The 24,190-nt window shown below is 41.5% G+C and overlaps 1 protein-coding gene and 1 long non-coding RNA gene across 4 annotated transcripts in view; one reads left to right on the top strand and one right to left on the bottom strand.

The window, feature by feature from the left end:
* Positions 1-3,019, bottom strand: part of LOC138284652 (uncharacterized) — a 68,864-nt gene extending 65,845 nt beyond the window's left edge. Inside the window, exon 1 of the long non-coding RNA XR_011201436.1 lies at positions 2,921-3,019. This is a non-coding gene — a long non-coding RNA (uncharacterized lncRNA). The remainder of the gene's footprint in view (positions 1-2,920) is intronic.
* Positions 3,020-3,112: 93 nt separating this feature from the next.
* Positions 3,113-24,190, top strand: part of COPB1 (COPI coat complex subunit beta 1) — a 213,012-nt gene continuing 191,934 nt past the window's right edge. Inside the window, exons 1-2 of one of the 3 annotated variants that reach the window (XM_069223690.1) lie at positions 3,113-3,279; positions 5,528-5,669. In XM_069223690.1, the coding sequence (XP_069079791.1) occupies positions 5,579-5,669 (91 nt within the window). In that variant the 5' untranslated portion in view covers positions 3,113-3,279; positions 5,528-5,578. Of the gene's footprint in view, positions 3,423-5,527; positions 5,670-24,190 lie in introns of all 3 variants that reach the window. The other 2 variants (XM_069223691.1, XM_069223692.1) reach the window with 2 other exon arrangements.

Raw genomic sequence — 24,190 nt, 5'->3', positions numbered from 1 at the left:
CGGTTTCGGGGTATCACCCCTCTATAGCCAGGCTAGCTTGAATCTGGTGGCATAGTGAGCACGGGACCCATGTCATTGTGGAATAAACATGGGGATAGCAAGAAATAGCATACAAGCATGTAAATACAGGATTCTGTTGTTTAAGAGTCTACTAACTCCTGTGTCTGCACAGTCTATAAGTCTATAGCTGACTTTTGCTTTTCTCCCTTTATGCTTCAGTGGGGTATTTACATTGCCTAAATTAAAATTGTCTCATTTACTGCAAATTATTAATGGAGTAGGCCATTGTGCTAAATCTGTACTTAACTCATGAGGCTCAGGATCGTCTGAATTTAAACCATAGACTGAGTATAGCATAAGAGACAGTGATCCAGATAGGTGTTTCACTAGTGCCCATTTTTCCAACATGATCAGAAGCATTCCTCTAAATACTGCATTGATTATATTTTGTTAAGATAGCCACACCATGAGTAGAGGGTAGTTGTGTTCTTCATTTTAGATCTGATACCCAAAGCTGTCTAAACGTTTCTTGTTTGTATACAAAATAATTGTTTCCTGAATACATACAAGCTCTTCCTTAAACAACTGAAGCTTTTCCCCATGGGTTTCATTTTTGTTCTTTCAGTCAACCCAGTCAACCCCCTAACATTTAAGTATTTTGAGCTTATGCAATTTACCAAATTTACAATCCCATACATCCCACGCTGTCCAAGTTAAATAGATAACCATATTATCTTTTCCATTTTGTTTTTGAGGACATGATCTCTATTTTCTGCTGCTGACCTCAATGTGACACCCCTTCACCCTCCCCTTGCCCTTTCACCCCTCTACTCCCATGACCCTATGCCTGCCCCAGTATGTGGAACCCACTCACAAGGGGAAAGCTGCTTAACTAGAACCATGCAAGCTAGACCATCAATTATGTGCATTGTTTAGCAGCTTGCAGAAGCACCCCCAGCTCACAAACAGTAATCAAATATTTTGTTTGTGGCATCCTTCTCAGTTCAAAAGATCTAAACACTCTTTCACTTCTATATACAGGGAGTGCAGAATTATTAGGCAAATGAGTATTTTGACCACATCATCCTCTTTATGCATGTTGTCTTACTCCAAGCTGTATAGGCTCGAAAGCCTACTACCAATTAAGCATATTAGGTGATGTGCATCTCTGTAATGAGAAGGGGTGTGGTCTAATGACATCAACACCCTATATCAGGTGTGCATAATTATTAGGCAACTTCCTTTCCTTTGGCAAAATGGGTCAAAAGAAGGACTTGACAGGCTCAGAAAAGTCAAAAATAGTGAGATATCTTGCAGAGGGATGCAGCACTCTTAAAATTGCAAAGCTTCTGAAGCGTGATCATCGAACAATCAAGCGTTTCATTCAAAATAGTCAACAGGGTCGCAAGAAGCGTGTGGAAAAACCAAGGAGCAAAATAACTGCCCATGAACTGAGAAAAGTCAAGCGTGCAGCTGCCACAATGCCACTTGCCACCAGTTTGGCCATATTTCAGAGCTGCAACATCACTGGAGTGCCCAAAAGCACAAGGTGTGCAATACTCAGAGACATGGCCAAGGTAAGAAAGGCTGAAAGACGACCACCACTGAACAAGACACACAAGCTGAAACGTCAAGACTGGGCCAAGAAATATCTCAAGACTGATTTTTCTAAGGTTTTATGGACTGATGAAATGAGAGTGAGTCTTGATGGGCCAGATGGATGGGCCCGTGGCTGGATTGGTAAAGGGCAGAGAGCTCCAGTCCGACTCAGACGCCAGCAAGGTGGAGGTGGAGTACTGGTTTGGGCTGGTATCATCAAAGATGAGCTTGTGGGGCCTTTTCGGGTTGAGGATGGAGTCAAGCTCAACTCCCAGTCCTACTGCCAGTTCCTGGAAGACACCTTCTTCAAGCAGCGGTACAGGAAGAAGTCTGCATCCTTCAAGAAAAACATGATTTTCATGCAGGACAATGCTCCATCACACGCGTCCAAGTACTCCACAGCGTGGCTGGCAAGAAAGGGTATAAAAGAAGGAAATCTAATGACATGGCCTCCTTGTTCACCTGATCTGAACCCCATTGAGAACCTGTGGTCCATCATCAAATGTGAGATTTACAAGGAGGGAAAACAGTACACCTCTCTGAACAGTGTCTGGGAGGCTGTGGTTGCTGCTGCACGCAATGTTGATGGTGAACAGATCAAAACACTGACAGAATCCATGGATGGCAGGCTTTTGAGTGTCCTTGCAAAGAAAGGTGGCTATATTGGTCACTGATTTGTTTTTGTTTTGTTTTTGAATGTCAGAAATGTATATTTGTGAATGTTGAGATGTTATATTGGTTTCACTGGTAATAATAAATAATTGAAATGGGTATATATTTGTTTTTTGTTAAGTTGCCTAATAATTATGCACACCTGATATAGGGTGTTGATGTCATTAGACCACACCCCTTCTCATTACAGAGATGCACATCACCTAATATGCTTAATTGGTAGTAGGCTTTCGAGCCTATACAGCTTGGAGTAAGACAACATGCATAAAGAGGATGATGTGGTCAAAATACTCATTTGCCTAATAATTCTGCACTCCCTGTATGAAGTGAGCACAAACACTTTGGAGTTCTTTAGCATCTTTAGGCATGCTGGGTTCAGTAGACTGACTTGGCAGTTTTGTCCTGAAATCGTTTTACCTGCTGCCTAAGTCTCTATCTTCTCTCAACCCTGATGTGACAGAAGTCTGCTCTAACAAAAAATGCATACCCATCAGGTTCCCTCTGCAGCTCCGTGTGAGCCTTTTCAAATATCCTTTGTAGAAGTAAGAAATTTCCCACAAAAAAAACCAACATCTGTCTGGGACTCTGCGTGACTTCAGACATTTCATAGTATAACTGCTTACGTATTGAAGGAAATATGTGCACTCACTGGATTCGGCATTCCCGATCCCAGTCATCTACTTCCAGAAACGTTTTTAACAATTACATGATGAAGTTTTTAACCCTGAGTTCATATACAGACATATGACACACTCTCAATCGTACCTAGACGTCAGACGTGCCCTGTGCCTGAGACGCTGATACCCGCGTTAACCCGGAAGCTCAGTTGTGCGTAGCGATTGAGAGGAAGTTTGCCTCCTCCCGGACGCCGTAGCCCTGATGTGGATTCTGAAGTGAACCTCTTCCACGTCACCTCCACTGCAGGCAGGCCACGGAGATAACGAAGCCGCTGGGGAAGGGAGCGACACCCACCGGCGAGGAGCGGGGAAAGGGTCACACACTGCAGAGGTACGGGGAGCCTTGCTTTGGGTAGACATTGTCCGTTAGAGCAGCAAGGTAGAAGAGCATGATCTCCGATAGCAGGAAGCGCATTCTACCCACAGAGGATAAAACTACTGCGGCTCTGGAGTCCAGCTCACTTACAGTGTCAGGTAGGGAAAAGGGGAGCAGGACCACTACCATTAGCACCCTGGCAGTGCCGACCTTGGTGGGGCAGCGACACGTGTAAGACTGTGACCTAATTACTGTTACTGTCAGCAACATTCATTCTCAGTGATGGTGCACGTTTGTCTGGCACCCGAGAACCACACGTCTATGCTATTTATTGTCTCTTGGAGCAAGACGTGTGCAGTAGTGTAACGAAACTAAAAACAAAGTTGTGCCGACAGAGCCAGGATATAAGACCTTGTTGAAGTTATTCGTTTTCAGCGGGTCGCTGGTTCAGTGAGCAAGCGAGTGGAGCAGCAAAGCGTAAATGACTCGGAGAACCAAGCGGTGACCTGTTAGGATGCCACTGATAAGGTGCGCAAGACCAAGAAGTGATTACACCAGAAAGTGAAGGACTCGAGCAAGAAAGAGTCGTAGATTTTTTCATGTCTCCCCAATAGGAGTCGGGTAGCTGTATTTTGTAGAGCGGTCATAATCAAATATGGTAAAGTTTCAAAGCTTGGAAGCTTACTTCGTCAAATATCCTAATATAATGCTGTCATTAAGGAAATCTTAGAAGAGGGTTGCAGGAAAGCAATAATCTTCGTAAATACGTTTACGTCCTGAAGTATGGGCAAGAGTGGTGTCAGTTTTAATTTTGAACCTCAGTTTTTTTAACAGAGCAATATCAAAGTAGGACACTTTACTTGGTGGCAGTCTAGGGACTGTTTATTGGGGATAACTACCAGAATCGATGTTTTGTGGTGCTGAAATTAGTATTAAGACCCAGATCTTTTCCCTCTGTCGCTTTGTTATATCAGTCACCCAAACTGTCCCCTAATTTCCAATTGGTCAATTAATCGTATGTTATTACTCTGTCCAGAGAGAGTTCTATACCACATCTAAGAATTCTAATATTTCACACTTCACATGTCCTTGATTGGTCTGGTTTACGATGTTCTCATCATCTGGCTCGTCAGGTATCAAATTTGTTGCATCATCTTCTCCAGTCAGTGTCTTCATTGTTCGCGTCCTGGAAAAGAACCTCTAGCACACATCACACACCTCTTGATACATTTTAAGGATGCTGTCTCCTGTTAGTCGGTTCTCATGGAAAGCTTCTGCTAAGCATTTTAACAAGACAATGAGCATTTTACAGTTAGTTCCTTCTATCAGCATTTTTATTAAACACTAAGAAATACAGCTTCTGCATGATGCCTGGCAAAACTAGCCAAGACACTTGCTAAGTTAAGGCCTACAATTATTAAGCTAAAACATACTTCATAACCCTTGATATGACATATTATTGCATTAATCTAATACATTTTCAATAATTCATAAATATTAATCATTATTTTGTACATTTCGTGAACACTGGTGGCCACTCTTCGAGTTCACAGTTTCAAGCGTGCATATTATTTTTCTACGTTATTCATTTTTCTACATGTCATTATTCAAAGTATGTAAACATTCATTAACAATTTCTAATCAAGACATCTGCTTCAGCAGGGGTAAAGTGGCGAAAAAACTATTTTGACATTTCATCGTTAGAGAAGATGGACTTCTTCTGACAGAAGTAACCTGCTTCCAAATCCTGAATCATCACACTTGCATTCCGCCAAAATGCAGTTGTCATTTGTACATCGCTCCGCATAACCACTTTCACAACGTTATAATGTTGAGAATTATGTTACACCGAATGCCTTCTACCTCATGCATTGTCCCCGAAAGGGAGGGGGGACAGTACATGCCATTTCTGTTCGTCCTTCATTTCACTCTCCGACTTAGTCACTCTACTCTACAGGTTCTGCTTTGTGTGTGGCATCTGCCTAGGTTCCTTTTCGTTGTCCGGTTCACTAAATGCATTTCTGATCACACCCAACATCCCTATAGCACCATCTGCCCAAAAACTGCCAATGTCCTCAATTTATGTTGTATTTTCGCTTGCTTTTCTGCTGAGTCGTTCTAGTGTATTGATATTTTATATAATTCTTAAATATGAACATTAAAACCTAATACTTTTTTGAAGTGTAATTGCTGTTAACCACCTTTTCGTTCTTATGAGGAAACTTTTATTGGGGAAAAACTTGCTTTCGCCTGTTCTTTTCAGCCATCTGACTCCAAATTAAAAGTCATTCTTTGAAGTCAATAGGAAACCATCATGACGGCTGCAGAAAACGTTTGTTACACGCTTATCAATGTTCCACTGGAATCGGAGCCCCCATCTGAAATCAGCCTAAAAACTGACCTAGGTAAGTGTATTTATTAATAGTATTTACAGTTGTACAAGCAAGTATAGATTTAATTTAGAGAGGGAGGAAATATTAGCAAACGAGCTAGGAAAGTCGTTTTAGCAGTGAATGTTTTAAGAAGTGTGTGACTTTACATTTATTCTGTATTGGATTGTGTTTCTTATTTTGGAATGTAAGACATTACACAAAAAATAATCTTTGTAGTTTTTACTGCCATGGGCCAAGTAACCCTGCTTATGGTAGGTAATGACTCAATCAGTTGGTTGTCTTTTCTATGAGGTCTGGGTGTTGTGCATGCCATTATTAACTTTATTCTGTTTTGAAAATTGGAACAGTGTGGTCTTCCCTTACTTATCTCCAAGATGGTGAGGGTAAGAGACTTCTAACATGTGCAGCATGTTATACAGGCAACCTTATATTTTCTTTTTTACATAGCAGGATTCTAGTCCTAGTATTACCCAGATGATGTCCTTCTTTTAATGCAGCGGCAGCAATTGGAACACTGTTCTAACTGTTCTTGGTTGGCGTTGAGCACTTCAGTTAGAGGTGTAGATTTTGTAGACAAAGATAGTGGAACAAGGCAATGTATGATTAATGGCATTATGGCAGCAAAAACTATAATAAACTTGACATCTCTGTTGGTGCAAATGCTGAAGGCTTTCAGTAAAGCCAATGGATGACTTGTGCCTTAGCTAAAATGTTTTTCATCAGAACTTGAGGAAAGCCAGCGTTGCTTGCAGAAGGTATTCTCGGATAACTTCAATGATGATATTAGGCTTTAGAGTAATAATGTAGTTGTCATGTAGACCAAGAAGAACTTAAATACAAGCAGCATTGGAATATCGAACAATGCTTTTAAGCAGATTTTCATCAACCTTGAGTCATGTGACAAATCAGCAGCAAATATTAAGCTTTAGAATCTCTTGTGAATTGGTGCAAAGAGCTCCAAAATTGAGCTGTTAGAAATAAAAATGATTTGGCAGTCTATTCAGTATATTGTGTACCTTCAGATGTTCATTTATTTACATTTTTAAGTAAAGTATCTCGAGTAGAACTGAGGGTTAGTATTCCTGAAAAACTCAACCATTTCCAGAAATTAACTCTGACAGTAAGTGAGTGATATTCTTTCATTGAGTGTTATAGATGTTGGCGAGATTCAAGGCCTGCTGTTTGTTTACAACAGTGTTCAGAGAAACTATTACCAGTTATCACACCCTTTATTAATTTTTCATTTAGGAACAGGCCATAGTTAATTCTTGCAATCAGGCATAGATTATTCACTTTTCCCCCCCAAAAATCTGCCTTTGGTTCCCTCCTGCCCAGAGTGTGCAGCCTGTTGGTGCATCTCTAATTGCTCCAGGGGTGTGGAATTTATTAAAATATCTACTTGTCCCGGGGACAGGTTGCTTCTCAAATCTACTTGTCCTGTAAAAAGATCTACTTGTCCCTTTGGTGCCATGTAGTGTGGCGACAAATTATGGCAGCAATTTCATTATGTAAGAGCTCTGATAATAGCCTCTCTGATTATGCCAGGGCTACTACCATAGTAGGGCTCGAATACTTGGAGTTTCAATCCCTACTGTAGCATTTTCTGTATTTTGCCACCTATCTGCATACTGGGGCTGGAGGAAGCAGTAAGCAATAGTTCCAGGGCTGGAATTCCTTTGAGTCTGCAAACCTACTAACCTGCATGTTTTAAAGATTTTCACCAGCTTCTCTCTAATATTTTCCCATAATAAGAAAGGTTGGACATTTACTCCTGACAATGGCAGAATTAGAACTTCATCCAGGGTTGGGAAGAAAGTGGCTGGAGGGAAAATGAACTTGCAAATGCTCAATAGCTTTTTACATGAGCAAATCTACACATGCGTATTTACCCATGCTAAAATACAGTTCACAAATATTTTATAGGGGTACGACATATACCATGGGTGCACTTTTGTGACTTTCTTTAAGAATTTGGGGCCACATGTAGGTAGGTTCAGATTTGCGACCCGCAAATTGCGAGTCAGAGCGACTCACAATTTGCGAGTCGCAAATCCGAATGTAGGATGGTGTCCCTGACACCATCTGTGATTCGCAAGGGCTTCGCAAATGCCCACCTCATGAATAATCATGAGGTGGGTCGCAATTTGCGACCCCCTTGTGAATGGCAGCCCTCACAGGGATGGTGGCCTGCTGGAGACAGCAGACCACCATGTCTGTGACTGCTTTTCAATAAAGCAGTTTTTTGTTGTTGTAATGCAGCCCGTTTTCCTTAAAGGAAAACGAGATGCATTACTAAAACGAAAAATGAAATGTTTTTGTTTCATTTTTTCAGAGCAGCCTGCTCTGAAATTTTTTTACAGTGACATTCACAGTGGGGAAGGGGTCCCATGGGGACCCCTTCCCTTTTGCGAAAGTGTTAGCACCCATTTGAAATGGGTGCAAACTGTGATTGGTTTGCGCCCGCGTTCGCGGTCACAAAACAATCCTACATTGCACTGCGAGTCGCAATTAGGAAGGGAACACCCCTTCCTAATTGCGAGTCGCAAACCCGTTTTGCGATTCGGTAACCAGGTTACCGAATCGCAAAACTGGGTTTGTGCATCGCAATGAGCTTTTTGCCCGTCGCAAACAGCGAAAGTCGCTGTTTGCGACATGCAAAAAGCTACCTACATGTGGGTCTTGGTCCCTAATTAGGTCTGGTGTTAACAAAGACATTTTGTTTTTATTAAACTTCTATTTCTCTCTCTTTCGGCTGGCTTTACTGTGAGTGATCGCATTCTGCTCTTCCACAAAGAGCATATTGGCACACAAAGTAGTTTGGTTCAGTGTCAGGAACTACAGTGGCAATCAGTGACGTAACGAAACTGGAGGGTGCCCCTTTGCAAAGAACATGGAGGAGCCCCCTCTCCAGACTCACTCAGGGCAGGTGCTGTGCTGAAGGGGCCCCCTGGAGAGCAGCTGCGGGGCCTTTGTTATGCCACTGGTGGCAACGTGTGCTTTTAGAGTTCAAAAACTTTTTTTTTTTTTTTGCCAGTGTTTGTTACAATGTTGAGGGCCTGGTAGCTCCCACAACAATAAAGTGTTACAAAAGCCATGTCAAAACAAGACACGCATTGATGAAACTAAAAGACTTATAAAAATATGTCAGATCAGTTGGCTTTGTCAGTGTTTGTTTATTTTCATGCTTCCCATAATCGTGTTGAAAATGGTTAAACTGATTTTCCATTAGAAATATTTTTGGGAAATACTAGCATGCATCAACACATTTTACTAAATGACACTTCATTTGCATCTAATCAGAGAGCATTCTGGGAGCATTATACTTAGCCTCATAGCCTAAACTTTTCAAACATGTGTATACACTTTTTTTTTTTTGTACTGGAACCAACGTCAGTAGTGAAGTGTGACCTTAAAACATTTATTTACAGCACTCACCCTAATAATGAAGGCTTTCAAATAATGAACCATAAATACAAGTTCGAACAGCATTATCTTTTGGAAACACATTACCTCAACTGCAGAGAGTTCTACTCTCTGCAAACAGGCAGCCAAAGGGTTTGTGCTGCAGAGGGTTGGGCCTACTTGTCCCAAGGACAAAGTAAACATAAAAGGAATTCCACATCCCTGTTGCTCACTGTAACAGAAAAGCCTGAATAATGGAACTGTAAAAATGTATTCAGTCTCACAGTATTCTAGGTGATTGGCAGCCGGGAATCCAACTCAGTAAGAGTACAGAAGCACCTCTCTTTGTTGTTTAAAACACCCTCTTTCATGTTCTCAATGCATTCGACTGCCTTAAATGCTTTTTTGATTTCTCTGTAACTTCTGGTTTCTCGGTTCGCCGTTTCTTTTACTAAGAAATAAGTTGGTAGTGATATCTTTGAAAAGCTATAAATTGATTGTGACTTTATTAAGTAATATGTGATTTATGTTTAAAGTGGGTTGTTTTTATCTGTAAATCTGGTAACCTTTGGTTCTTTCATGACTCATGTTTGTCCCATTTTCTATTTAACTTTTATGCTCAGCCGTTGCAGTAACTATTACATCTGGTTGGAAAAAACTCTAACTACGCAGCTGATGCCTATTTCTTATTCATCTCAAGTTCCATAGGGAGATAATAAAAAAAAAAAAAAATCCCTTATTTGCCGACATTCACTTGTGAGTAAGCCAAAATGACTCAGCTTACGTGTTGCTGAGGTACCCTGGAGGAATATTTGGGACAGGCATTTCTGAAACATAGGTCAGTTTCATATTGCAGATGGACGTTAACATGCCTTTCTAAAACACATTTTATTTTTTTATTTTTTTACTAGTACTATTTAGGTTGAACATGGCAGCGCGCAAGTGCTGCTTTTTGACATGTTGAAATCTATTCTGTGGGATTTAACCGCTCCCATCTCACGCCCATCACTTTAATTAGTTCCTGGGCTTGCCTTTCAAAAATCCCTTGATGTCATTGGCTAATGCTTTACATTGTCCCACCTTAAGGCTGTTTTATCATGCCTTGTTGGCTGACCCTGCTATTTAGATTACTGCCCGATTGCTGATATACTTTGGGGTGGGCCAACTAAACTACTTTTTTTATTTTGTCTCATCGCTTCGCGCTGCATGGTGGCCATGGCGCTTTGAAGTTTCATATAGCGCGAACTTGATGGGCGGTATTGCAGTTCTTTGCATGACTACCAATTGCTTCACATTGTTTTGTTTTGTCTCTCGCCTTCGAGCTCCGTGGCGGCCATGGAGCTTTGAAGTTTTTTTATTTTGCCTATCCCTTTCGCGCCCCATGGGGTTTGGCCTCCCTCAGTTCCATCATAATTACTTTTTATGCTGTAATTCTTTTTGTGTTTAGTGTTGGAGACTAGATCGTGTGCGCAGAAGGCGAAAATCAAAAGCAGTTCTCAACAGGCATACCGAGCAGCCACCTTGGGAGATCTAGTGTTTATCCACTAAAGTACAAAATAAAAGTATGCAAATATTGCCTTTCTTCAAATTCATTAACATTTTACTTCTGTTTATTACATTCTTCAAAGCAACATCTATTCTCCGGTCGTCTGATAAATAAACGCGATCTCCAGACTATTTACCTGTATGAAAACTGTTGGGTGAGACCGAATTCACAACCGGGTACACACTGTAATTCTCATAAAAAGGAGAGGCTGGGGTGTTCCCATTAAAGAATTCGGAATGATCTTTAGGAGCAATGCTGCTATCACGTGACAAGCATGCCACAAAAGAGTAGTTCATCCTCTGTGTAACAGTATTTATTGCATATGGTATTAAATACGGAGTACCATGTGCTTGGAAGTGAGCGTGAGATGGAGTGGAGAGTTCAGCAAGGTTATGCCAGTTATTACCAGTAAATCTCATGGCTAGTCACCAATGTCCTTCTTTTTGAAAAAAATTTTTTTTTGCAGTTTTATATAGCGTGAACTCGATCCGGAGGTATTGGAGCACATTAGGTGATGACCAGTCACATCACACAATGACCCATACAGCACACACAGATTTTTAAGCCTTTTTTTTTTTTTTTTTGGGGTAGAGCATAGCAGCGTGCAAGCAATTATTGGTAATTGATACCTGATGGTGGGGGTGTCATAGCAGTCTTTGTTGAATTTTGCAGAAGCTTTTACATGTATCACATCCTAGTTTGGTAGGCTGTGGGGTAAATTACATTACACTGTCCTAATGCCATTATTTTCTTGCTGGAACGTCTCAGGCAGTAAGGCTAGGTATGCCTATGACAAAATGGACTTCGTCTGCCGTGTCCTGCCTTGTCTCAGACTTTAAAATATACCTTCTCCCACTGATGGTGTTGCTCAGATCATTGAGTATTCTGTATTTTAATTATACAAATTAGGCTCCAGTTATTGATGAACTCGGCCCGTTTGTCTATGAAGGCAAACTAACGTTTTTTGTTTTTACATTATTGAAATTAATTGACTGATGAATGTGCACAAATCCTCTAGAACTACACCCCAGCAACTTTGAGATTGTGTTGGTTGGCACACTTACTACTGCCTAGCTATAAGAAATTTGGATGGCAGCATCTCTAGCCCATGTCTAGCTGCTTCTAATAAGATGACAAACCTAGGGATTGTGATGGACCTTGAACTGTCAGTGAAAAATCAAATTATGGCTGTTGATAGCTCAGTTGCAATCACATACATTTATGAAAAAAAAACTTTAGGTATCTAGGTTTCCCTCAGTGTTCAGACTTCAAGTATACATTCTTATTAATTCGTTCAGGGCTATAGACTATCCTAGTAAAGAGGCAGCACTTTCATATCTTGCATTTATTAATCTTCTCGTCTACATATCGGTGAACATAATGGTAAAAATATGAAGCGTGTTAATTGTCCATGTCGGTAAAGTATAAGGTAATGAAGACTATGACTTTATCAATCCTTTCCATCAATTCAAGTCTCTGTTTCCTTTGCAATCAATTTTTCCAAACATATTTTATTGAGCTTTTCAATGTCAACAACTACTAAGGGTCTTGTTACCCCTTTTCAACTTATCATAATATATTTTGTGAATACTTTAACATCATAGGCTAATGTTCCCATGTATATATTAATAACTGATCAGAGTTCACTTTTATTTAAAGGAAAATGAACATTATATTTTAAGAATTCTAACTTGCAAACTGTTTTGCCTTTTCTTAATCAGTTGTCTGATGCTTCTGAGATGGGAACCTCAAACTAACATGTAGAAAACAAAAATCTACTAAGTGTGTACTAGTTCGGCTATTAGTCGTAGCAAATAATCCGCCTCCATTTATTTTTTTGAACAGTGTTCTCAACATAGTTGTGGGTAGTGTCACCTGACTCCTTATCTTTTTGGATTTCTGAGTGATAATTGATAAAGGGCAGGCGAGGTATTCTTTACATCTTGTCTATGCTCCTGGAGGTTGGCTGATGCTTGTGATGTGGGTCAGGTGCTTCTTCTCTAGTTGGACCCTTTTGTTAAGGTGGAATTATCCGGATCTTCGCCGATTATCTTGTTCTTGTATTGTCAGTTAGCAATTATAAGGCACATTGTGATGTGCCCCTTGGGAATTCCGATCAGTCTTTCTGAAATTGCTTATGTAAATAATTAGAGTATGGGACATCTCTATCCACGTGTACACAAATAATATTAAGTACTATTTCTAGTGTATTGTCCTCGGCTGATTTTTGAATCCGTAGCTTTTTCTAGCACATTGAATAATGTATGTCAGCATCTCATCAAAAGTTGAATTTGAAAAAGGCCACATATTTGCTCTTTCCTCCCTCTATCCAGATGTTTGTGCAACAAACCTGGCCGTGCAGTCGGTCCTTTGCTGGTTTGCTCAGTAAAGCTGGTAGGACTTGTCCTGTATTCCCTAATTGTCCTTTAAACTACATTTCTTAGAACAAACGCACGTTAGTACAGTGACGCACACCAGGAACTTCATTCCCACTTCAGAAATCATCGAATCCAGTCAGGCGGTTGTTTTTCTTCATAATAGGAGTAATGCTCTGCTGCTGGGGGATTCCTCACACTATTCTTGATTATAGTGGCTATACTTCTGAGTGGCGACAACACAATTTATCCCAATCCACTTGTGCTCTCCGAGCGTCAGTGCTCGTCTTAATCAACGTGCAAGGCACTCTGCATTATTTTTAAGGCAGTTAGATAGAGAATCCTTTGTATGTGTAGTACACCATTAAGGTTTTAGGAGGTAATTAATTTTTTAACGGCATCAATATTTTCCTGCTGGATACTCCACTTCAGAAAAACTCTTTTGGCCAAAGCCTTTTGAAAGCCTGTTGAATTAAGCTGTGCTCCTTTTCTTCGCCTTTTGAGACATGATCTTTTGACGTTCCTTTTCAGAAAATACCCTAGGAGCTAATTAGTTCTTGGCAAGATGGTTCCAAATTGTAAATTCTTCCCTGGATTTCAGTTTTTCGAAGGCATTTTTGTTTGATTTTGGCGCTTGCACTTTATTTGTTATGCTTTCAACTCTTAACCCCTTTGCTGCTAGGCCTTTTTTCCCCCCAGTGGTAAGCCTTTTTTTTTGGCTATTTGGGGTAGTTCCCGCTTAGGCCCCCATAACGTTTTATCCACATAGGGTATTGACACCACATTACGTCTTTTTTTTTTTTCCCCAGCGTCTTGGGGATTCTGAAGATACCCTGGGTTTATGGATTCCCCTGGATGGGACTGAGAAATTAGCCAAAACACAGCTAAATTAGTTTTTTTTTTATGAGGGGAAATGGGGGAGGGGAAAGTGCTGCAGAAGAAAGTGTCTGTTTTTCCCCCTGCAAATGGCATCAACAAAGGGTTTGCAGTGCTAAAATCACCATCTTCCCAGCTTTCAGTAACAGGCAGACGTGAATCAGAAAACTACATTTTTAACACCGTTTTGCCATTTTACTGGTACATATCCCATTTTTTCTCATTTTTTGTGCTTTCAACTTCTGTCCAGTGAGTGGTAGAAATTGGTGTGAAACCAATGGTGGATCCCTGACGGCTATACATTTTTGAAAAGTAGGCACAATTCTGAATTCAGCAAGGGGTAATTTGTATATATCGTTCAAGGTTTTCCTATAGAAAGTAACAGTTGAAATAAAAAAAAAATAATTGAGTTTTGAAAAACAGCCGTGTGTGTTCAGATTTTTGAAAGCAATACACAATTACGTCCGCTGGACCCTTCTGGTTGCGGAGGTATAAAGGGCTTATAGGTTCACCAAGAACTCTAGCTGCACCTTGCAGTGGTTTTACATTGTGTACCGGGTATACAGAAATGTATTTGGTAAAATATAAAGAGTGAAAAATAGGTATCAAGGAAACTATGTATTTCCAAAATGGGCTTAAGATATGGAGTTTAGAAGCTGTGGTTATTTGTACATCTCTGAATTTGTGGGTACCTGTACAAGCATGTAAATTAGATGGCATTTCTCAAAATGACTTCTTTGTTACACACTGTCTTATGTTTGAGAGACGCAAATGCAGGGAAAGGCAATTGGTTATAAAACCTGTTCTACTATTCTGTGTTCCCTTAAGTCTCTCAGTAAAAATGGTACCTCACTTGTGTGCGTAGGCCTAGTGCCCGCAACAGGAAATGGCCCAAATCGCAATGTGGATACATCACATTTTTTCATCTAAAACTGACCATTTTGTTTAGCTATTTGCCTAGCTGTGTATTTTGGGCCCTAGCTCAGCCGGCAACTAGGGAAACCTAGAAAACCTGTACATTTCTGAAAACTGATTGGGTGACTTGTGTGGTTCTCACCAGGTTATTTTACTTAGAATCCCTTGCACACCTCACATTTCTGTGGTGGAACATTCTGGAATCTGAGGGGAGCTGCAAATTTCCTACCACCCAGCATTCCCACAGGTCTCCCGATAAAAATACTACTTCACTTGTGTGGGTGGGCCAAGTGCCCGTGACAGGGAAGGGCTCAAAACATATTGTGGACACATCAAAATTATCTATCACAAACCGACCTGTTTTTGCAAGGGAGGCCCCTGCATTTTTGGTATGTGGCTTTGTGGCCATCTAGGAAAACCTCCCAAACACAGACAGTTTGAAAACTAGACACCCAGGGAAGTCCAGAGAGGTATGGCTTGCATGGACCCCCGAAAGGTTTCTTACACAGAATTCCCTGCAAATCTCAAATTTAGCACAAAAAAAATCACATTTTCCTCACATTTGTGTGAGATCACTGCACCAGCACACATTTCTACCATTCAGTGTTCCCCTCAGTCTCCAGATAAATATGATACTTCACTTGTGTAGGTGGGCCAAGTGCCTGGGACAGGAAAGGGCCAAAAATGTGTAGAAATTAAGGGGGAACCAAAGTGGGTCGAAAAGGGCAGTTTTATTCCTACGTTTTGAAGCTGGCTCTGCTTTGGGCACCCACACATGTGAGGCAGAGTTTTTATCAGTACAGATGCCAGGTGGTAGGAATTTTGTGGCTTCCTGCAGATTCCAGAAGTCTCCATCACAGAAATGTAGGAAAAATGCGTGATTTCAGGCAAAATTGGAGGTTTGCAGTGCATTATGTGTAATAAAATGGTGTGGGGTGCATAGGAAGCATACCATCCTGGACTCCCCCAGATGTTTAATTTTCAGAAGTGTCTGGGTCTGGTAGGTTTTTCCAGGTGGCAGCGTATCCAAGTACAAAAAGTGCAGCTGCTCCCCATTACAAGTGGGGCGATATTGGGAGTAAAACAAGCTCTCTTGGCCCATATGTAAAATCAAAACCCAAAAGTCATATGTCCTCTTGCTTGCTACTGGGATGAGATGCTTTAGTCCATGGGTGGGGATGGGAGGTAGGGGGGTGAATAGACTCCGTCAGTTGAGGTGGGAGCATAACTGTGCCCCTGGTTGTGGGCAGCTGCCACATCTCTACTTTTTTTTTTTTATTCCATGATGTCTACTGGGCTGTCTGAGGGGGCTGACCGGGGGGTAATTATCTCCACCTGCCACCAAAGGGGGGGGGGGGCAGAAAGACTCACAATTTATTCGGTCCAGGGGTATGGCCAAACTGATGTTGAGCCCCACCCCTCTTAAATTATTATTATTTTTTAAAATTTCCTGGCATCTAGTGGGCTTTCTAATAATCTCACCCAGGGGGGCAGAGTGGGGGTGATTACCCTATATGCCCCCCAGGGGCATGGCTGTGGCAGTGGTGGGCAGCCGTCATCCCTTTATTGAAAAAAAAACAAAAAAAGTAAATTCCCTGGTGTCTCATGAGCATTCTACACCTTCCCTGGGGGAGGGGGCAGGGCAGATTGGAGGCAATAACCTCCATCTGTCCCCCAGGGGGGCAGAAAGACTGTGCCTAACTGGGGGAGGGGGTGTGTTGCCGTACCCATTCTGGGCAGCTCCACCCCTAATCTTTTCTAAAGAATATATATATCTATAAATAAATAAATACATCCCTGGTGTCTAGTGATTCCCCATTTATATGTGGTGGGGGCATGACCATCCCTCTTTTATAAAAGAAAAAAAATATCCCTGGTGTATAGTAGGCTTTATGCTCCCCCTGGGGGGCACATTGAGGGCAATAACCCCCATCTGCCTACCGGGGGACCAGCAGAAAGATTGTGCCTGTTATTTTTGGGGTGTGGAGGCATTGCTCCCCACCCTTTCCTGAAAAGAAAAAAAAAACAAGTCATGGGCTATTGCCTGCATCTGCCCCCACCCCCTAAAGATTGTGGGGTTGGGGAAGGGGGTGGGAGACTGATTATTCCCAAAAAATGAAGGGGGAACAAAAGCCCTTGCCCAAGGAGCAGCTGCCCATCCCTGGTGTCCAGTGGGTGGATCCCCACTTGGGGATCACCCTCCTTTGGCAATTTCCCCAAGCAGGGAAGGGTACCAGTGGAAAGGGGAGATTCCCCCCTTTCCAATGATACCTCTCACGTCTGTCTCGGTGCTCGGTGGGGCTGAGATGGCCCCGTGAGCACCGAAGTAGAGAAAGTGAAATGGGCTGATCCATTTCCTTGTCACTGAAATGACGTCGGCTCACCGTGTGTGCTGCTTGTCATTTCATTGAAAACTAAAAAATAGCCTTGGGAGCTGGGAAAGCTTTCCCAAGCTCCCAAGGCTGTTTTTACAAAAAGCAAATCCTTCTTCTGTAAACAGCTGAGGGATTTGATGGACATTTGGAGAGAACGTAACGGTTACATCCGCAGCACACGATCACCGTTGCTCATGCCTGAAACGTTCCGCCATGAGCACCGAAGGAGTTAATGGCAATTTATTTGCTTTTGTTTGTTGTTTGTTTATAAGGCCAGTGTACCTTTTTAGGTTGAGCCTACAGTGCATGCACTGTCTGTTGCAAGGCATGTTGTGGCATACCATGAACATAGAGGTGCTTGAAGCCTGACCATTAGGGGGCTTTCTTTGTCACTTTCATTTGCCTGCTTCTTATTCGTGTCTGAGCTTGTCAGTTTTGTGTTTGTCCCTTCCTCGAAGCATTGCCTCTTTCCCATGTGTATATGTGCCTTCTGTTTGTGCTCAGTGTTGGGGAACTTATTTTTTCTTTTTGTGTAAGCACTCTTAGAGAGTGCATGTGTTTTTGAGCTGTTTCCCTTGTGTACTTCTCTCCCTTCTCATGCTACTCCTTTTTTCCAGTGTGCTTCTTTCTGCACCCCCTTTCTCCCTCCCTGTTGGGCTTTCCTTTGTGCTTCTCTGTGTTGCATCCTCTGCTCCTGCCTTCCCCTGTGTTGCTTCTGTGTCCCCCCTTGCCTGTGTTGGTTCTCAATCTCCATTCCTCCCTGTGTTGCTTCCATGCCCCCCACACCCAGTGTTACTCCACGTTGCTTCCGTGTTCCTCTCACTCTCCTCTACATTGGTTCCGACCCCTTTTTGCTTCCGTCCATTCTCCCAGTTGCCCACTCGCTTGATTTAAAAGTAATTTAAAACCACACTTTTTATGTTTTATATTTAGTTACTGATCCAATGGTTGAGCAGCATGGCTAAAGAATATTGGCAAAGCTAATAGGTCACATAGGCAACACCTCTGGCTTTGTCAATGTTTGGTTATGTAGTAATGTTTAGTAAAGTGTTTTTGTGAGAGATTTGTGATACTGGAATAATTTTAATTACATTTAAACACTGAACACGCGCAATAGCTTGTAACCTGGTTTATGAGGGAAAACGTTAATTGAAAGTCTGTCCCTGTGTCATTTGTCAATAATAACTAGACTTATTTGTCTATCTAATAATTAATAGTTTCTGCAGTTAGGTGTTTCTTTCATCTGTTCTCCAAACTATTCACGAAGTAGGTGCCAAACTTACCCTTTCCATTATTTCAAACATATCTGAATATAGCTCATCTTCATTAGAACCCTCTGTTCAGTATAAGAGTAATTCACCATTTTAACTGTCGAACAGTTCATCAATTTTCAAAGTTGTCCTTTCAATTTTCCATGATTTCTTTTTATTTGTTTTTTCAGAGGTGCAAAGTTTTATTTTTATTGCTGTGCCACTTGTAAAATGATTCACTGGCCATCAGTTCTAACAACATTTGTAAAATTGGTTTTCATCTTCATGGCATTTGATCTTGGAACAGCACTCTCTCTATCAGTATGTGCTAGAAATGAAATCTCAGTCTTCCTCAACATTAAACATTCAACGACCAAATGGGTCAGTATGGTCACTGCTACTTGTTTCTGTTTGCTACAAAACACTATGCAAAACTTGTACATGGCTGCCAATTTCTACACGAAAAGTAGTCATACATTACTTGATCACCCCTCATATGAATTACTGTAGTTCACTCTATTTCAGCCTTACTCACTGTGCTATTGATAGACTCCAACTAATGCAGAACTTGGTAATTAGACTGAATCTGGTCTTGCCTTCTAGAGCCTGTGTCTCATCTTGGGGACCTACAGTAGCTCCCCGTTATAATATAAAAAGTGCTATCTTCAAAATTATTTACTTTGCCCATAAAGCCTTACACGGTGCTGCCCATGCTTATCTAAACAGCTGGCTAAAATGTTGTCTTCCAAATCATACCCTTAGCCCAGCCAATCATCATCTTGCTCTCCTCCCTAGATTATATCACTTCAAACTTGGCAGCTGATTCTTTTTCCTTTTTGTAAAAAAATTTTTACATCCTAGTATGTCATTTTTTAAATAGAAAGGCACTGATCTTTGGGAAAGGATGTCGAATGAGAATGGTCCGAGCTGCCAATTTTGGAGCTGGGGAACCAGGTTTGAGTCTTTCTGGGCAAGTCACTTAATCTCCACAAGCCTACTCAAAATAAATATTCCTTGAGTAATGTAACTGGTACTTATGTAAAGCTCTCCAATGCCTTTGGCTCGAGTTTGCACTCTATAAAACTGTAAAAATAAATGTGAGCTATACACTTGTATACAGTTAGACGAGTAGGTTGTTTACCTAGTGAGAGAATGCACAATAGTATAAATATAGCACATGAAATGAAATGATGGTAAAATGCAGTGCAGTTTGAGCCATCAAAAATTGTTCACTCAAAGGTCTGGTCATCACTCACTTGGGGCATGTCCCCGAGCTCCAGTCTGGCCTCATCATTTCCTCCTAGGTGAACCTCATGATTAGGGAACATATCACAGATTTGTGATTGGCATAAGATGTCTGAGATAGTGGACTGATCTCCACCCACTATGTGGGACCACTTCACGTGTGGTATGAAATGAAGCCAGGCCTTATTGAATGTATGTAGCCTGTCCCTAACAATCATCAACAGCTTTTCCATCATGTAGATGGACCACATCTTACCCCCACCATTAGTATACCAAGAGGGTAGCTGGCTTCTTTCACCAGTGCCAGTCATGCAGCCAGGAGGAAGTGTGTGATTAGTTTACGCTTGGGGGTGGTTAGAGGGTGTATGCAATTGTACCCAGGATCCCCAAGTAATATCGTAAAAGGATGTAAGGGCATGGATATTGCTGTTGTCAATCTGATGTGGGTTAGAATGTCTTGCCAATATGTTTGGATGTGCCTCCACAACCACCAGTTGTGGAGCAGAGTTACCCTTTTCCCACAACCCATCAAGCAGTCACCTGGGCTCCGAAACAGGGCTTTAAGCCTGACTGGCGGAAGGTACCATCTAGGGACTAATTTGTTAGAATTGTTGTTTATGTTGTGAGCAGATGGAGGATTTAGCTGTTTTACTCTGAATTGCAGCCCAGGTTTCGTCTGTTATTTCTATCCTTAGTCTGTTTCCTCCTTAGATCATATTTATGCTTGGCTTGTGGCCTTGGCTCCTACATATGATGGTAAAGCCAGGCAAATACCCTTTGAACATTCTTTATGAAAGATGATTCTATTTGAGATTTCTGCCTCCAAACCAAGGCTCATGTTTCGACTGCCAACCCAGTGAAAATCTTGAGCAAGTTGGAACTCGTGTCCCCCAGTTCCAGTTGGTCTTTGAGCTTGTCTCTTGCTCAGAGGAGATTGTCTGCATGTTTCTCCCTGGTATGATAGCCTGTATATTGTAGGCTGGGGTGAAATGGTAGTTTTAAGCGGGATGGTTAGATAGAGGTGCCTTATTTCCTTCTGACCTGTTGTGCCCGTTATAGAGATGTCATTCGAGTAATCCCCATTAATCTTAAACTTGGTCTAAGGCAGTGTTCTGCAAAGTCGGTCCTGGAGAGCCGGGCCCATGCCAGATTTTTAGCATATCCACATTTAGAAAACTGTAGATTTCTGAAACATCTTTTTTCTAAATGTGAATATGCTAAAAATCTGGCATGGACCCGGCTCTCCAGGACCGACTTTGCAGAAGCCTAATCTAAGGGCTTTGAAAATTTTGAATTTCTGAATGTTTTAATTTTTTAGCCTACTTTTATTTTATCCAGTACTTCTTGTAAATACGACCTGTCTACCCTGTTGAAGGCCTTCTCTGCAACCAGCGAAAGAAGAATCATCGGCTGGGACTGGTGTTCCGCCACCTCTGTTAATGCCAATGCTAGCCTAGTGTTGTCTCCTGCCTGCTTCTTTAGAATGAGCCCTCATTTGTCGTGCAGAAAATAGCTGCAGCAACCAAAAAGTGTGTAGCCTAGATAATAAGATTGAGGTAAAAATCTAAACACAGATGAGTAAGGCGATTGTGCGACATCAGCCGCAGGACTTAGGATCTTTATTGAGTTTCACAAGCAACATTAAATGAGAAGAAAACTTAGTTTATTTTACTAAGTTCAATGTGAGAAAATAGATGAAAACCTTTGTGGACTGACTAGGATTGTGGCATAACTTTTGTAAAATGAGGCCATGAATCCGTTAGGTCCAGGGGATTTCTGACTGGACATGACTTGGGTGGCACTCCGCACCTCTTCTATTGAGATCTCCTCCTCCAGCTCTTTGAGGTCATGCCCTAGATCTGGTGTTGTGTAAGTTCAGTAATATTCCCCTTTTCTTCTTGTTTCTAGGTACTGGCCTCTCTATAAAACACAGATTAGTAGGAAGAAAAGGTGTTCAGTAATTCTATAGTAGTCATGGATTTGGTACTCCCCGTCCTGATTCTCTTTTATGTTCCTAGTATTAAATTGACATAATTTGTATGCTAATAGTCTATCAGCTTTATCACCGTGCTCCTAGTAGGTCTGTCTAATGTAGAGAAGGTTCTTAGTGGCCTCTTTTGCCAGAAGCTGTACCAGTTCGCCCCTAACCCTACAGACCTCCCTCTACATGGCTAACTGTTCTGTTTTTGGCAGTGCTCATCCACCTTCTGCTGACTCTGGTCCTGTGGGTTTTTGTTGTTGTTTTTTTTGTACAGTCTTCTGAAGTGGACAGTGTAGTATATAAACACCCACCTTATAACTGAGTTTGCTTCGTCCCAGGTTATTGCTTGGTTTATCTTGCCAGTGCAATTTTCAGTAAGGTAGCATTTTATTTCATTTTTAATGATTTCCTGCACAGTTTAGTTTCTCAGCACCGGTTTGTTTAGCCTCCAGGGTTCTCTCTATGAGTTGGTGGGCCTGAGTGGAACCAAGTTGTTGTGTGGCCTGATAGAGTTTGGTCCCTGTGTCTGAACTTATCAGTTTAGGGGCCAATTCTCTCAAGATAAGAAAAAAGAAATGATCCTCAAATAGGTTCTGTGTACATTATTAGAGAAATGACTGAACTTCTTCTCTAGCATGTGTTGAAAATGATTGCTGGGGAGAGGATAGTATTTTTTAGGAATATATCTGTATAGAATGCCTCTTTATTATCATTGGGACCATAGAGTGAGGTGAGTAACTTGACTGTCACTAACCTGACCTCTAATCCCAATGAGCTCCCCTTTCCGTCAGACAGTTTCTCCTCCAAATGTAATGCCAAACCTCTATGGAATAGAAAAGCTATCCCTTTCGTTTTAGTAGTATTTGTGTCTTGTAATTTGGATGGGAATCAATATGCATGGATTTATGGTTGTGTCCTTAGGTACGAAGTGAGTCTCATTGAGGAGAACAACATCTGCTCCCTTGTGTTTCAGCCAGTGTACCATCGCTCGATGGGAGAGTTAAGTCTAGCATATTAAGAGAAATATTCAAGATGGTGTGTCATTTCTCTTTGCAGGTTTGATTGCTGAGTGGAAGTCCTTTCTGGTGGACCTGGCTATGTATGCAGCACTGCCCCCCCTAATTGTTGGTTCCATTTGCCTTGAGTTACTCCCCAACACATGGTGTAACATAAAGGTGACCACCTATCTGTGTTGGAAACAACAAAGAACAACTATAATGTAACAAGAATTGAGAATGTTAAGGAATGGTTGTCTTTGACTGAGGCAGTGTAAAGCTTTGATGTAATTGGCACCATCTCTGGACATTCATCCAGAACTGAAGTGGAAAAGTTGAAAAAATGTAAAGACTAGTTTTTGTTTTTTAAAAGGAGCAGTGCGGACTAGCTACAACAGGGATCTGATCCCTCGCCTCCACAGTTTCTGCTAGTTGCTGAAGAAGGTTCCATTTCAGAGTGTCAATATATGTTGGCGGAGAGCCCCGGTGGCTCATATTATAAAACGAAAAGGGCTTGCATAAAGTTAGTCATCCTGAGAAGGACGTGTCTAGATTTTTTTCCTCTTGTTGATGTCTTTGCACTAGGTAGACCCAATTTAGGCTGCACCTCCTGGATCTCTTTGACCACCTGACAGAGTTCTTTTAGTCTGAAATGAGGGTAGAAAGGGTATCCCAACAATAGGGTATCACTACTTCTTTAGGGGCTTGGTGTTGTCGTGACATTCCCTGTGGCATGCCATTATGCTTGCAAAGACATCCTGAAAGAAGATAAGTGTTACTTTTGAAGTTCACTGGCCCTTGGTTTCTGGAGCCCAGTAGGAACTTTTCGTATTTTTTGGAAAAGTAAACATGTGTGAGGACATCCAGTGTAAGTGTGTGGCCTTATTGGTATGCCGAATGTATTATGTGGGTTTGATCTAGGATTGTGCTCATGCTATTGGAGGAGTATAGCAGTTGGGTGAATAATGCCTAAAAATGTCCTTCTAGTACTTTGTTAGGGGTGTCTTTGTTTATGCCTCTGATGTAAATGATATTTTACCTGGACCTATTTTTCAGATCATTGATCTTGTGCTGCAAGATGTGGTTCTGTTTGATGGTTGTTATATGCTGATCTTGTTCGTCTTTTTTGTGCGTCAAGTCTGCCATGTTAGTTTTCACCTGGTCAAGGTGGAGCTCTGTTTTTTGTACAGAGTGATCGAGATCGGAGAGATATTTGTTACACTCTTGATGCAAAGCTGTAATATCTTTGCGAAATTCTATTAAGTGTGTGGCTAGTCCTTTTGGTTGCCAGAGTCTGCTTTCTGACTGGACATGAGTGTGTTATCTGACTGAGCTTTGATGGTCAGACTTCTAGGCACTTAGCATGCCTTTTATAGATAGTGATTTTGTTCCCTTATTTTTATTTGCTGCCATAGTTTGCCATTTGGGTTGTGAACTAATGCATCTAACCTGTATATTGTGTGGGGATTATCTTCTAGTGTGTAGTTGAGCTATTCTGTGGCATCGCTCAGCTGTATTTCCCTGGTGAGATCCCTACAGTGAGCTTGGTGTAAGTTGTGCCTCACCTCCTTTC

Source organism: Pleurodeles waltl, chromosome 3_1 (genome assembly GCF_031143425.1).
Source record: "Pleurodeles waltl isolate 20211129_DDA chromosome 3_1, aPleWal1.hap1.20221129, whole genome shotgun sequence".
In the NCBI taxonomy this organism is placed as follows: Eukaryota; Metazoa; Chordata; class Amphibia; order Caudata; family Salamandridae; genus Pleurodeles; species Pleurodeles waltl.
Note: the sequence above shows the minus strand (reverse complement) of the source record. Positions and strands in the feature narration are given on the sequence as shown.